Raw genomic sequence first — 13,609 nt, forward strand, 5'->3', positions numbered from 1 at the left:
GTAAAAATTAGGCCTGATTTTTAACCCTGAATCACTCAGCCCCAACTCATTTGAGCAGAATTTATGCCAGACTGATTGTAGTTTGATGTTCAGATTGAACAACAACTAATAAATGGCCAAACAATTAACAATCTGGCTGTTAGACAATCAGATATATATCTGGCACGTCCAAAATTCTGATTATCTTGCTGTTTGAGCAGATATGCACTCAGATTTCCCACATGGCTGCTGCACAAAGATCTGTTTTAAACTCAGTGAAGTGATCTAGACTTAGTATTATTAGTATGTTACATTTTGTGGCTCCTGCAATCTTGATCAAACTGTACAGTGTAAGCACAGACATTGTACATTTAGTCATGTAGTGAGTATAATAAAACATGTAGCAATACCAATAACATTTTACACTGTGCAATTTTATTAATCTTAGCTGGGCAAGATTTAAATACCATATATACACAAATACAAAACTTGAAACGAATTCAGAGACTGTAGACCTCCGCCAAGGCCGAATGATCGCTCTCATGATGTTAATGAAAGCAAAAAGTAATTTCTCTATCTGCTCTATAATTTGCATCCACTTCAATATTTAGCAGGTTCTTCCTTTGCTCATGCTACACCCCTCTACCAAGTTTTATGAAAATCAGGCCAGTAGTTCTTCCGTAATTCTGCTGACAAACAAACCAAAATGAAAACATTACCTCCTTGGAGGAGGTAAAAAGAGAGGATCCATATTGCTAATGAAATCCAGAGGTACCGTACCTTCAGTAAAGAGTACTGGCAGCTGGCAATGACCAGGCAAAACTGGAAGACCCAGATGTCCCTGAAGAAGCCCTGGAGCAGCAGTAGAAAACCCAAGAAGGCCACCAGACTGGCCAGCACCACAGCAAACACGTTCTCTCCCACACGGCGGTTCCTGGCAACAGAATGGAGAGAAACTGATATTTAGACAACTAATCAATGTTTTGATCAGACCATTTGACTGCTTTCTGTATTTGATTATGATAATCAACATAAAAATGATACCTGCTGGCCATGTAAACACACATAGTGATTAAAATAAGCTTATAAGCTCTTTGCTTTGTTTTCAAGACAGAGAGACTAACAGCATATCATCTGCCCTCGGTTCTAACAGTGTGGTGTACCTGTCCAATAAGGCCAGAAGAGCCAATCGATCATATCGAACCCTCAGCCACTTCCCAGGCAGCACCCAAAAGCGATAGTACTGTTTGGGTTTGGCTTTCTCCTCAATCATCAGAGTGTTTTCCTGGGACTCTTGTAGAGACTCGTGATCCAGATCAAACTGGAGAGGAAATAGTGATGACTTAAGAAGAAGAAGCAACAAAAAGCACTGTGATAGTTTCATCTGAAGTAAAGAGAGTCCCCACGTATTTACATGACACTGTACTTTGTATCATCTGCCACATCAAACATCAAAGACTGCTAACCTCAGGCATTTCCAGAGGTACCCTGCGCACCTGCATGCCCTGTAAAACAACAGGTCTGGGCTGGAGCATGGACAGAACCGGGGCCCCTTCCTGGACCTCAGTGGAGGTGAAGCTCGAGGACTGGGACTGTCTCTCTCTTTCCCTTTCCCTGCAAGCATAGAATATTACAGCATTAATTGTAGCTTTTAATAATGACTCAACAGCAATTTATCTCTTGTAGTCTTGAAAAAAAGGGCAACCTAGTGATAAAAACTTTATAACTTACTGAACTGGGTCCTCATAACCGCCTCCAGCAGGTCCAAATGTGTAGGACCTCTTCACTCCTGTTACACAACAGACAGAAAACAACAATGAAATGCTTTCAAAGGGAATAGACCAAGGACACGGCAGGAGAATTAAGAAATGATACAATTGTTTGTTTAACTATTTTCCAACAAAATAAGCACATTTATGCATGTTTTTTAAACACAGGAAAACCACTTTGACTACACAGTGTAATTTGTACTGGGAGTGAATGCCGACTGTAACCTTTCCCATTACATAAAAAAGCCAAATGTCAGCGGGTGTTAGTGGGTATTTTATGAAGTGGCAAAGGGACTTTTGCCTCCACTTTCCTTGATTTTATTTTTATTGCAGCAGATCAACACATAACATAATAAATTACAAAGATAGGAGATAGAGGCAATCGTCATTAATGAATTCTAAAAAAATATATCTATATAGCAGCTTTTTTGAGATACAAAGTCTGGCATAGCCTGTGCGGTGTTGTTTTTTTTTTAAAATATATTTTGTGAATTTTATCTGTACCTCTCCCACTTCTTAAAACTCTATTACTTTTTATCTTTGCACACGTACTCATATTGACAATTTTTTATCGATACCCAACCCTAGTCTTTGGACAAAGCCAGGGTAGCAGTTTTCCTGTGTCCTGTCTTTAAGCTAAGCTAATAGTTTCCTGGCTGCAAAATTTTTAAAAAACACATTTTTTGGGGCGTTTTTTCCTGTAATTGACAGGACAGGACAAGCTTGAAAGGGGGAGAGAAAGAGGGGGTGACATGCAGCAAAGGGCCGAGGCCAGAATCGAACACACGGCCGCTGCGGCGAGGACACAGCCTCTATACATGGGGTGCCTGCTCTATCCACTGAGCCACCAGGCGCCCCTCAATTTTCACATTTGACTCAGCATTAAACCGAATAAGCACATTTTCCAAAAAACGCCACTGACTCACCGCTCTCATCATAGAAATAGTGCACTGCCCCCTCCGATGTGTCATCAAAGGTGGAGGCCTCGTGGATGCCACTGCGGGGCAGTAGGAGTGAGGAGGCAAACTGTAAGGCTGAGGGAAGTGCGCGGGTCCGTGAATGAGAGGAGGTCCGAGCCCGCTGGAGGTCCTGAAGGCTAAGGGGACAAAAACACAAACATGTTGAATAGCAATGTCTAATATTAAATTTTAAAAGTAATTTTGGCCGTGTTGAGCCTGATCAGCGCTGCTGAGGCAGGCACGTCTGCTTAGTGGTAGTTTCTATTAATATTTTATTATTCATTACTCTAAAACTTGCTAAGAATATTAATTGTATGGGAACTCTCCAAAAAATATTCCCCTAAACACAGCAGCAAATTTAATTAGGGTTACTAATTCTTACATCCATCATACTGTAAACTTGCTGATAGCTTTGAGGGCTGCAGACTTGGTAGACGCCGGGCGAATAAAAGCGCAGTTAAGACAAGGAATCAGCTATAACCCTCTCTCAGGCGTGCTTCATCCACTAACCTGGGAGGGGATCCCATGGTGGACGGGGGCGGTGTAGGGTTGCTCCCAGCATTGTGTCTCCTGCGGATGGCCTGGGTCCTCTTAACACTGCTGACTGAGTCGTGCTTGCCCCCATCCTCTGGGGCCACGGCTGCAGAAGGGTTATCAGTTACATCAATGCAGCGGTTTACATTACAGTGTCAATGTACACAATAATACAAGGCATTTAACTTAAGTCTACAACTGGGTTTTACTTTTGCCATTGTAACATTTGCATTTAGAATGTAGTTATACAAAGCAGACAATGAAAAACTGGGGTAGTGAATAACTTATGAAAAGACTGTAAATTTATGTACAGCTACCCCCACTGAGTCCTTGTAACATTAAGAATATGGCTTAATTATGCATTCATGTTGATGGTCAGTTGTAGGGTAAAATAATAGGCTATGTGAGTTATTTCCTCAAGCAATTAGAGGTTAGGTAAATTGAACATAGGTTTTTTAAATTAAATATTTATGTTTTTCCGCAGGACATTGTTGAGTGGAGGCGGCTGGCGGCACTGCTCTTGAAGCTTAACATTATTTTCTCATCAAAGTGTATTAACATCTTCTGATGTTAGTAGAGGTGTTTGCACTTTAATACACTACAGGAAACCCTGACATGTTTACATGTTTAATCATGTATTTTAAAAATATTGTAGTTTTGGTCTGTCTTCATTTTATTAGTGTCATGTTTGCATTGCAATGGGTATAATAAAATTGGATTCATCTTTTTTTTTTATTATTTGGACATTTATTATTTATTCATGGCCCTATGTTGATGTTTACTGGCATTAGTGTCTTATTACATTCTGGTCTTGAAGGAAAACTTAGCTAAAGCTAAATTTGTCCACGTTTTGAATTAACTTGTACTTCTGCACTAAACATTGTGTTCAGTGGTAAGTGGATTAGTCAGGGCTGCATGATGTAGAAAATGTCTACATTGCAGAAAATGGGTTATTGCAAAAAAAGGTTAGCTACGATGTAACGCATCTAAGTTGAAAGCTGGCTATGGATTCTGCTTTATTCAGTCTGTCCCTGGACCATGGCTAACACGAGCTAACAACCTGTCTGCAAATATCAGGCTGATGTTTTATCAACACAAACAGTGCATCTGATTAGGTAAACAGACTTTTAGTTTCTGCTCTGTCCTCTCAAAATGATAATTACAGTGGATGCCCTGCGCTGAGGTACTGCACATGGTGCTACCAGCCAATGTGAAGCTGTATGAGATGGCAATTATTTTATCAAGGATGAAATGAAATTCTAAATCAAGTTTCCTTTAACTTTTTATTATCTGCACTGTAACTTGGAAAAGTCCTTCTGACCGTATTCTTGCCAAAGCGTTTCTAAGAGCCCCACTTTTTATATTGTGTCAGCACAGCAAGAAGTAGCAATGATTGTAGTTCTTAGGATGCTAGCTTAAGGGACTTTTTAGCTCCTGTTTCAGAGTAGGTACATTCCCTGCACAAGAGGAACCTTGAGTGACATAAGTGTGCAGTGATTAGTTGAAAATGTGAGCAAATGCAGTGACACCATCCGCCATTTTTTAAAAACCCCTTAGCAGTGTAAACAACAGACAACACAAAACACAAACAGCTCAACATGAAAAATGGGAAGAAAACATGGAAATATGGAAAATAAAACTCATCAAAGCAAAATAAGTGGAAGCCAGCTTATGTCACCTCAGCGTACCTATAGGCAGTGTGAATGCAAACAGAAAAAAAAGCCCTAGAAGTCTTGTAGTTCTTGCAGGAGCTCCCACAAGGGACAATTTGGTTCGAAATGGGCTTAATATTGCCACTATCTAAGGGCCAATGCTCTTAAAAAATGTTTCACGATATTTCATAATCTTGCCTTTCACTGTTTTTTTTTTTTGTCCCCTATTTATTTTGCAGTTTTTTCCAGAGATATTTTTACTTGTATTACCTGTTGTACTGTTTTTTTTTTTCAATTGCCAGAAAAGCTCTTTAAATAAACCTTTAAAATGTCAAAAGATGTTATTTCAAGTGTTACAACAGCAGCAACAACCAGCAGAGTCATACGGGGCAAAGTCAATTTGTTCCACAACAAACAAACCTCTGTCTGGTAAACAAGCCAGTAAGTGTTTAAATTAGGGTTATTGCTTATTTGAAAAGTGGCACTGGTGCCAAGTCTTCAAGCAAATACTGACTTAATTAGATATAACTGGACAGGCATCACTTGGGAGAAGTCATAGTTCATGGAAACAACATCTTTCATGGTGTTTTCCTAGAATAACTACAAAAAAATGTGCTCTAGTGATAACAAAGGCAATGTTGCTCAGAGCAATGCAAGCTCCTTGTAGAGTGCAGCACAGTGGTGAGGTTAAAGGGGAGGGTCAGGCCAAAAAGTAACACTGCGCTGTGTTGGTGGCATACCCTTAGCTAGTTTTATTTCTGCCTTTATGTCGGTGGTGATGCCAAGACAGTAGTAAAAACAACCGCAATTCCCTTTTTTTCCACAATAAATCCAAAACATGTCCATTTTAAGATAACAAAGCAAACAACTCCCCAGCAACGCATCATCCACCGTCTGCAAAAGACAGCGCACCTGTCAAGGCTGTCACCATTTCACCTTTTTTATTAACACAGTGAGGCATTAATGCAGCTTTTGGCTGTAACTACAAGGCTGTTTCATAATTAAAAGGTCTTTCTGGCATCTTGCATTATATTCGCTGGTTTCCACCACTCCAGAAAAAAAAAGTGACCACTGTCTCCACAAGCATCCATGTTGTGATGCAACAGGAAATGTTTGTCTCTTGTTGCCAACACATTATAAAAATAAAACTAATATTTTAGAGGGCAAGCAGCTCCTTTTCATCAGTTTGGTAAACTACCAGCATGAGTCACAATTATGGAATTTACTCAGCACTGATTTAAGGTCAGTCAGTGAAATGTTTACTTGCATATTTGTGACTCAGATCGACTTTGAAAGGATAATCACACTCTTGTTAATTTGTTTAGAGTCACGGTCCATGTCGAGCAACTAATTCCATTCAGAAAGATTTTATGCCAGCACTGTTTAGACTTCAGTGAAATTGTTTTGTAAATGTGTATCTTTCAATTCACAAATGCAATTTACCAAATTTTGTAAGCTATATAATCATCACCAACTTAAAGCTGAACTGGTTATGGTTGACCATTTTTGGCTATTAATAATATACAAGAGACTGCTAAAATAATGTGTTTGTAGGCAGAGTGAAAAGGTAAGGTAATTTTCTATTATGTAAAATAAATCATTTACAGAAAGGATGGGCATGAGTACTTGGTACTCAATTTGGACACTGGTATTCATTCCATGCATCAATGCATCTATTCTTATATTAGATTTTTTTCTTTGTAAGTAATCGAGAACTTGATAAAAATTAAATGCAAGTAAGAGGATAATTACTAATAATGCCCATCCTTAATTTTCAGTCAACAATATCAGCCAGACCCTTTAATACATAGATTCCTCACAACTTGGCTTGATATGTGGAACCCCTAAGGGTGGATACTTTTTTAATTAGCTGGATATGCAAAAAAACACATATTGAAAATACACCAGGATTCTGCTTTCACATTCACTAAAAACTAGGAAGTTAATTTGGACACTGATTTTAAGATTCCACCAACTCACCTCCTCCTACAGCTCCCTCTTCAACCAGCTCCTCTGCCCTCCAGCCCATCTGGTTGCCGGTCCAAGAGCCTCCAAGTGAATCCAGTCGATGATGATGAGTTCCAGGGAAGCCGTCAGTATGGATGGTGCGGGCTTCCAGATCAGACTTTGAGATGGTGAGGGTGCGAGGTGCAGGGGTGGAGGTGGAGGGCATTGTAAGCAGAGTAGAAGGCAAAGCCACTGTGTTGCTCTGGCCTCCCCCTGCTCCATCCATACTTAGCACTCTTGCATGAGTCTTAGCGCTAGCGGTGCTAGAAGAGCGCTGAGCAGCGCGAGAATGAGAAGGGCCAGCAGTTTCAGGTAAATCCCCTTCCCTTGGAGTGGGCAGCTGAGCAGCAGGGGGGAGCGGGGAAGTAATGCCAGTGTTAGCGAGGTCCGGGGAGTAGCAGGAGGTAGAGGAACTTGAATCATCATCGTCGTCATCATCGTCTGAGCTGTATCGGCGCTGTGAGCCCAGACTGGAACCAGCGCTCATGTCACTGCCGTCGTCCTCGTCGCTGGAATCCTCAAACAAACTTTCACTGTAAGCCTTGGCGCCCAGTCGGTTGCGCACTGGGATGTAATCTCTGTGTTGTCTATGATTGTGGTGACGCCTGTAAGAGCCACAGTCAAAACTACTGCTTCCTGCTGCTGCTCGCCGTCTGGGAGCTTTCCTTCGGCCAGGCCTGTGCCCCACACTACTGCCGCTGGCCCGCAGCAGCTTCAAGTCTTTAGGGCGCACAACCTGCTGGGTTTGCAGAGCAGGCTGGTCAGACAGTAAAAAGGGGGTAGAGGATATGGGTAAAGCAGGCTCAGAGCACACGAGACCCAGGGCCAGCCCTGAGGGCACTGAATTGGCCTGCCGAGGAGGGGGTAGAGGTGGAACTTGGACATTTCTGTCTAAATCACAAACCTCTGAGTGGCCACTACTCGAAGGGGAAGAGTTCTGGAGAGGACGGGGCTGTGCAATTTCACAGGGTACAGGGGACAAATCCTCTCCTTCAACAAGTGTCCTGTCTAGCCCCTGGCTTAGAGAGAATTCTTTGGAAGGGGAGCGCAGTAGCACACTGTCTGACAGGTTGTCAGTATCACTGCCACCCTGTCCTGCTGGATCCTCTGAGGGCTCTGGGATGTTAGAGCCTATCGCTGGTGCTGAGGCAGACGCCTGTCCATCTGCAGGCCGTGTCTGGCTGAACGAAGGACTTTCCAGCTGAGTGGAATCCGTTTTTTCACTGCGGTAACTGCTAACCGTGCTTAGCGTCTCACGGTCTGTGGTGGCTCCACCTGCACTGAAACAGCTGTCTGTGGATCCGGCAGCTAGTGCTACGCCACTGCGGCTACCTGGGTGCTCAGTCCCAGGTGCAAACGCCACAGGGTCAAGGCCCAAACCCAGGAGATTTTCACTCAGCTCCTCACTTAAGCTGCTCTTTATAAGGGGGCTAAGGGGAGTATCCCCGAGGCTCTCAGACTCAGCAGAGGGGCCAAGTGGAGAATACGCCCCCAACCCATTGTCCTCAGGGCTCTGTTGAGACAGTTGTTCTGGTAACTCCTCCATTTCTTGCAACTGTTCTTTCTCGCCACCATCTTCTTGACTGGAGGGTGAGGGGGGTATAGACAAGCATTCTCCAGGTTCTCCAAACCCAGCTGAAATTCCAGATACACCCATGAGACCTGGGAAATCTCCTCCAAGGGCAGCAGCGATGCAGGACTGGACCACACTGGGAGCCCCTGTACAGTAAAAAAGGCCGAAAATTGGATTAAAACACACCAAAAATCAGATTGAAATGCACTAGGATCAGAATAATGTGCACCAAATTTCTGATTCAAATGCAAACAAATCTGGTAAAATTCACCAAAATCTGATTAAGATGCATGAAAAATCAGAATAAAATGCTCCCAAATCAGGCTAAAATGCTCCCAAATCAGACTAAAATGCACCAAAGTCATATTCAAATGCATTAAATCTGATTCAAATATACCAAAACAAATTCCAATGCACTGAAAATCTGACTAAAACACACCAAAACTTGATTAAAATGCACCAAAATCAGGTTCAAATGCACCAAAATCAGATTCAAATGCACAAAAAAAATTTTTAAATGTAAAGGAAAACCAGGTTAGAGTGCACTTTGGAAGGTTTTAACAAACACCCACAGCTGTTTAAAGCTGTTTTTATTGTACTATTATAAATTTGGATGCATACGCTACCATTCATGCTCCCTATTAACAGTACAATTAGCCTGCCTAAAATGGAATGTCTGCCATATTGGTATGCTGATAGCCGGCTCTCCTGAGTGTGACTGGTTTCAATACAGAAAGGATTAGCCAGTGTTCAGCGTGTATGATGCTGGTTTCTGGTCTCTGAATAGTAGCAGACTTACTAATGGCGTCCTGGGACCTCTGGCGTAGGATATCCCGGTGAGCTGACGTAACAATCACATTATTGCTTCCTTGTTCCCGCATTAGCTCTTTGATATCTGTGGTAAAAGGAAAGAATTTACTCTAAAAACACTGAGTAATCTGCACGGGTTAAACTCACAGTGACCTGCCACTTAAATCTAATTTTGTAAAGAGTGTAAGACTATTACTGCTTCAAATAAAAACCTGTCAATCATGGTTTACAGTATAAAACAAAGAATTCAGATACTTACCCTTAGTGCCCCCCGAATCCTCCAGTTGGGGCAAGAACTCCTGAAGAATAAGGACAAGTGGGAAAAAACAAACATTTCATGCATCAATATGGTTAGGCCATGGCAACAATGTACCAAATGAAAACCTTTGCTCAGCAGACTGGCGAGGGAAAATTACTCTTTGAGGCATACTTGACGTATGAATTTAAGAATGAAATTGGAGAAACAATGGAGCAAGAGGAATAAAGACTGCATGCTACTGTAGAATATGGTAATCCTCACCGACACCTGGTTCAGTCCAAACAGAGAGTGCTGGGAGCTACAGCGCACCGGGGGTGTTGAGTTGACCTTCCGAAACACTGTCATCTCTACACCAACATGACTATCCCTGTGGAGAAGTGACACATACAGAACATTTAAAAGGATTCAGCATGTTGCAGCATTGGAACTTTTCTCCACAATTAGAAAATATCTTCTTACCTGTGCTGGTTCCCATCATGGGCACCTGAACCTTCATCTCCCTCTTCTGTCTTTGGGGCTTCGGCTGTGAGTGAGGCCTGCTTCTTCTCTACAATCTCCCCAAGGTCGAACATAGCATGGAGCCGGTAGTTGACCACCTTTATGGCTGTGAAAAAGACTGCCACTACAGCAGAGTACACGCCTGCAACCACCAAGCTAGGAGGGAGAGCCTGAGTGGGAGTGAAAAAGACAATAGCAGCAACTGAGACTAAATACAAAATGAGACAATGACAGTCCACTTCAAGGTGTGGGTGCCAGGAATTATTTGACAATGGCTGGCAAACTGTAATATCCCCAAAAAAGACTTCAAACTAAGCACAGCGCTATGTGCCAATTCAAAAGCAAATTCCTACTCAGACCTTACTATTTAAAACTGAGCTGAAAGTGAAACTTATCTATGCTCTCCTCAAAGCAGGCCCCACTGGCACAAAAAGAAGTCATTTCAGCTCACTGAACTTGCAAGCTGCTGCTCCACCACTGCCTTTATTGGTAGTGTTTGTAATAGTGTTTAAGTCAAATGCATTTGTTTGGCAAGCACTGAGCAAACGACTGGATAAATGATAATTCGTTATACTGCAAAAGTTGTGTGACAATTTGTAAACTGATATTTTGGTATAGTTTTGCAAGTACAGATCCCTATGACTTAAATTCATCAAAAATTTCTTACTTTTTTGAGTCTTTGTTCACCATAGAGGCATGCAAAATGCATAAAACAAGGTGAGTAGTGTTTTGTTTTTGTTTTGAGGTGTTGGCCACCACACTGCAGCTTTTCAACACAAGTCCATAAGGCAACCACACATGTTCAGGCTACTTTTAAAAAAATCCACAGTTTTCCCACATTGTTCAAAAACCCTAAAACACAGAATTAGGCCACAAATGTTGTCAGTTGTAAATGTTTATATGATCTTGTATTCCCTGGTCCAACTGTTTCTGACCCACCTCACTTACTGCCGTTTTGCATGCACACCATTTTACAATTAGAACGGCTGATCGAAATGTACATTTTGATGCATTGCTTTTCATTTTCACTTCTCACAATTGGCTTAAACTGGGGATTTGTTTCGAACCTGTCCGGATGTCTTACAACTTGTTTTGCTTGCACTATTGGAGTCCTGGGTACTGCTATCACCAAAAACCCACCATGAATTTGATGACTGAATGTTGACATAGCTCATACAATGTCGTGACAAAAACAATACCAAGCCTGCCAAGTTTTTATTTAAATTTGTTATAGAATTATATATGAGGCAAGTCCACAACTCAAAAAAAAAACTCAACTCAAAAACACAAAATCATGTATTGTGTAAACGACGTTTATATGGATGTGTGCTTATTTTTATGGATACACTTGTGAAAACATGCTCACCATGTACAGCAGGAAGGGGAAAGCCAGGAGAAATATCCAAAGGTAGAGGTGGAAGCAGTTGGAGAACGTGCTCTGATGTGGGTCCACATACCAGCCTCCCGTGAGCGAAGCCCACACCCCCTGCCGCAATATCTGAAGAGCTTGGGAACCCATCTCCTCCTTCCAAGATCAACCAGAAGCTGAAATGCTTCCTCCAAGGCTGTAGCTCAAAAAACTGTGCGGCAGTTCGAGCCACAGTATCTTGTGTCTACGATGGCACTTCCATTGGGGATGGCAGATTAACCAAGACTGTTTCATCAAGGACAATAGTTCTGTGTCTTGGATATGTACACTTCAGTTGAGGTCAAAAGTCCTTGCATATTCTTGTGCCAGTATGAGCTCTCTTCCTGCACTGCCGTTGCCACACTCTAGCCTAATCCTTGCTGGGTATTCAGGAGAGTGACTTTTTGGCACATTGGTAACCCACTCAATGTATGAAAAAACATTCATCTGTAAGAAAGATCAAAACTGGTTTGTTTCTCATGTGTAGCTACATTTTAAACATTCATTTCAGTGGGAAAAATAACTGCTAGGCTATAAACCATTCATAAACACTGTAAATTATACAATTAGCTTAAATTCCAGGGAAGAAATCTGTCAGCTGTCCATATGCACATATCAGCTGTGGAGATAAGCACCTTAAAGTAACTTTTTAGTTTGCTCTACTTTAAGTACTTTCTTAAAGTCCATGTTATGTTAGAAAACTATGTAGCTTCTTGATTTCCTGCTGATATTGAAATCATTTAGCAATAGATCACAAGATAAATGGAACTTCACTTTTGCTGAGTCAAACATTATAATTCGTAACTATTGCTTTATATTACAATAATCATTTGAGCAGGTATTACAGTAGGGATGTAAAATCACTGATTACTAAACGCACAGGTGAGAATGACTTTAACAGACACTGACGTTACGATGTTTTAATGAGTGTAAAGTTTGTCAGCAGATGTCTTCTAAACAAACCAAACCATCAGGAAAGCCACATAGCACGGTTGATATATCGATCAGATTTTAGACAGGATGACAGAGCTTAAAACTCCCTGTTCTCATGTTCAAGCCAATGCTGTGCCAGCTAGATTAAGTTTTCCGATTGACATTAGCAAGCTAGCACACAATTTAGCCGAGCTAACGAATATCTCCTGTGCATTTATTAACGGCTAAACTCGACCTGTTCAACCATTAACGTCTTCAGTCACCTCGGCGATGATAAAAACACAATCAATAGCAGCTGTACACTACTGCAAACTGGCTGACAAACGTTAAAGATCATTATACTATTTGACGGTAGTTACCGGCTAATGCTAGGCCGCATATATCAGCATTTCAACCTGGGTAATGTCCCTATCGTTAGCTGGGTAAATGTAACGCCAGCCCACAACAACTTAGCTTCACGGCTGATCGCTAGGTGACTGTTAGTTGTTCGTCATTAGCTAATGTTAGCTGAATAGATTTGATAGTTGTGCTCACAGTGAAATGTTTTCCACATATGGATCCCAGCAGAGCTTACAATTAGCATTAGTTGTCCAGCTTGCCTCATATCCTCCTTCCGCATCCAGTCCTCGCAAAATCTCAGAGCTTTCCTTCTCAGGATGCTAGCGAGCAAGGCAATCGCCTATCCAAAACCTGTAGCTTACTTTTTGTTGGCGTTGGCTAACTTATCATTGTTCTCTGAAAGTCCCCCATCCTCTTTGGCATTAAAGGCTGACAGACATGCGGGGGGAGCGGGGGTCCTTTCTCATGATGAACGGCAGCTGTTTGTTGGCTTTAATGGTGCCTATGTGAAAATGTTTCAGCAAGCTAGCTAACTGGGTAGCTAGCGCTAGCTAACAACTAGTTGACACACACGCACGGACGTACGCATGCACGCACGCACAAAGAGCGATCAAGCGAGGGAGAGAGAGATTCCCATGGCGCTGATTGGCCGTATGCAATGACGTCATGGGGAGGGGCTTTTTTTCCCTCTTTTATTTGAAATGTATCAAAATATCACAATAATTATATGTATATATGATCATATAGTTAGTCATATATATTTTAATGGAACATGCTGCTTAAACAACACCAGAGATTGTAAAGCAATTGAATACAATAAATAAATAGTACACATTAATTCCTGGTTATATTGATGTAAGCTATTCAGCACCAGCAGAGGATGGTTTCA

At 41.7% G+C, this 13,609-nt stretch overlaps 1 protein-coding gene across 5 annotated transcripts in view; it reads right to left on the bottom strand.

Annotated features, from left to right (window-relative positions):
* LOC121952103 (pecanex-like protein 3) overlaps positions 1 to 13,295 on the bottom strand; it is a 29,034-nt gene extending 15,739 nt beyond the window's left edge. For 2 of the 5 annotated variants that reach the window (XM_088088296.1, XM_042498586.2), the window contains exons 1-13: positions 12,916 to 13,295; positions 11,407 to 11,895; positions 10,002 to 10,210; positions 9,804 to 9,909; positions 9,543 to 9,582; positions 9,273 to 9,368; positions 6,874 to 8,619; positions 3,218 to 3,347; positions 2,675 to 2,844; positions 1,711 to 1,768; positions 1,446 to 1,593; positions 1,143 to 1,300; positions 760 to 913 (exon numbers count right to left, since the gene is read on the bottom strand). In XM_088088296.1, the coding sequence (XP_087944422.1) occupies positions 760 to 913; positions 1,143 to 1,300; positions 1,446 to 1,593; positions 1,711 to 1,768; positions 2,675 to 2,844; positions 3,218 to 3,347; positions 6,874 to 8,619; positions 9,273 to 9,368; positions 9,543 to 9,582; positions 9,804 to 9,909; positions 10,002 to 10,210; positions 11,407 to 11,559 (3,168 nt within the window). In that variant the 5' untranslated portion in view covers positions 11,560 to 11,895; positions 12,916 to 13,295. The remainder of the gene's footprint in view (positions 1 to 759; positions 914 to 1,142; positions 1,301 to 1,445; positions 1,594 to 1,710; positions 1,769 to 2,674; positions 2,845 to 3,217; positions 3,348 to 6,873; positions 8,620 to 9,272; positions 9,369 to 9,542; positions 9,583 to 9,803; positions 9,910 to 10,001; positions 10,211 to 11,406; positions 11,896 to 12,915) is intronic. The other 3 variants (XM_042498587.2, XM_042498585.2, XM_088088297.1) reach the window with 3 other exon arrangements.
* Positions 13,296 to 13,609: the final 314 nt, after the last annotated feature.

This window comes from Plectropomus leopardus, chromosome 15 (genome assembly GCF_026936395.1).
Source record: "Plectropomus leopardus strain MGB_pleo_1.0 chromosome 15, ASM2693639v1, whole genome shotgun sequence".
NCBI lineage: Eukaryota > Metazoa > Chordata > Actinopteri > Perciformes > Serranidae > Plectropomus > Plectropomus leopardus.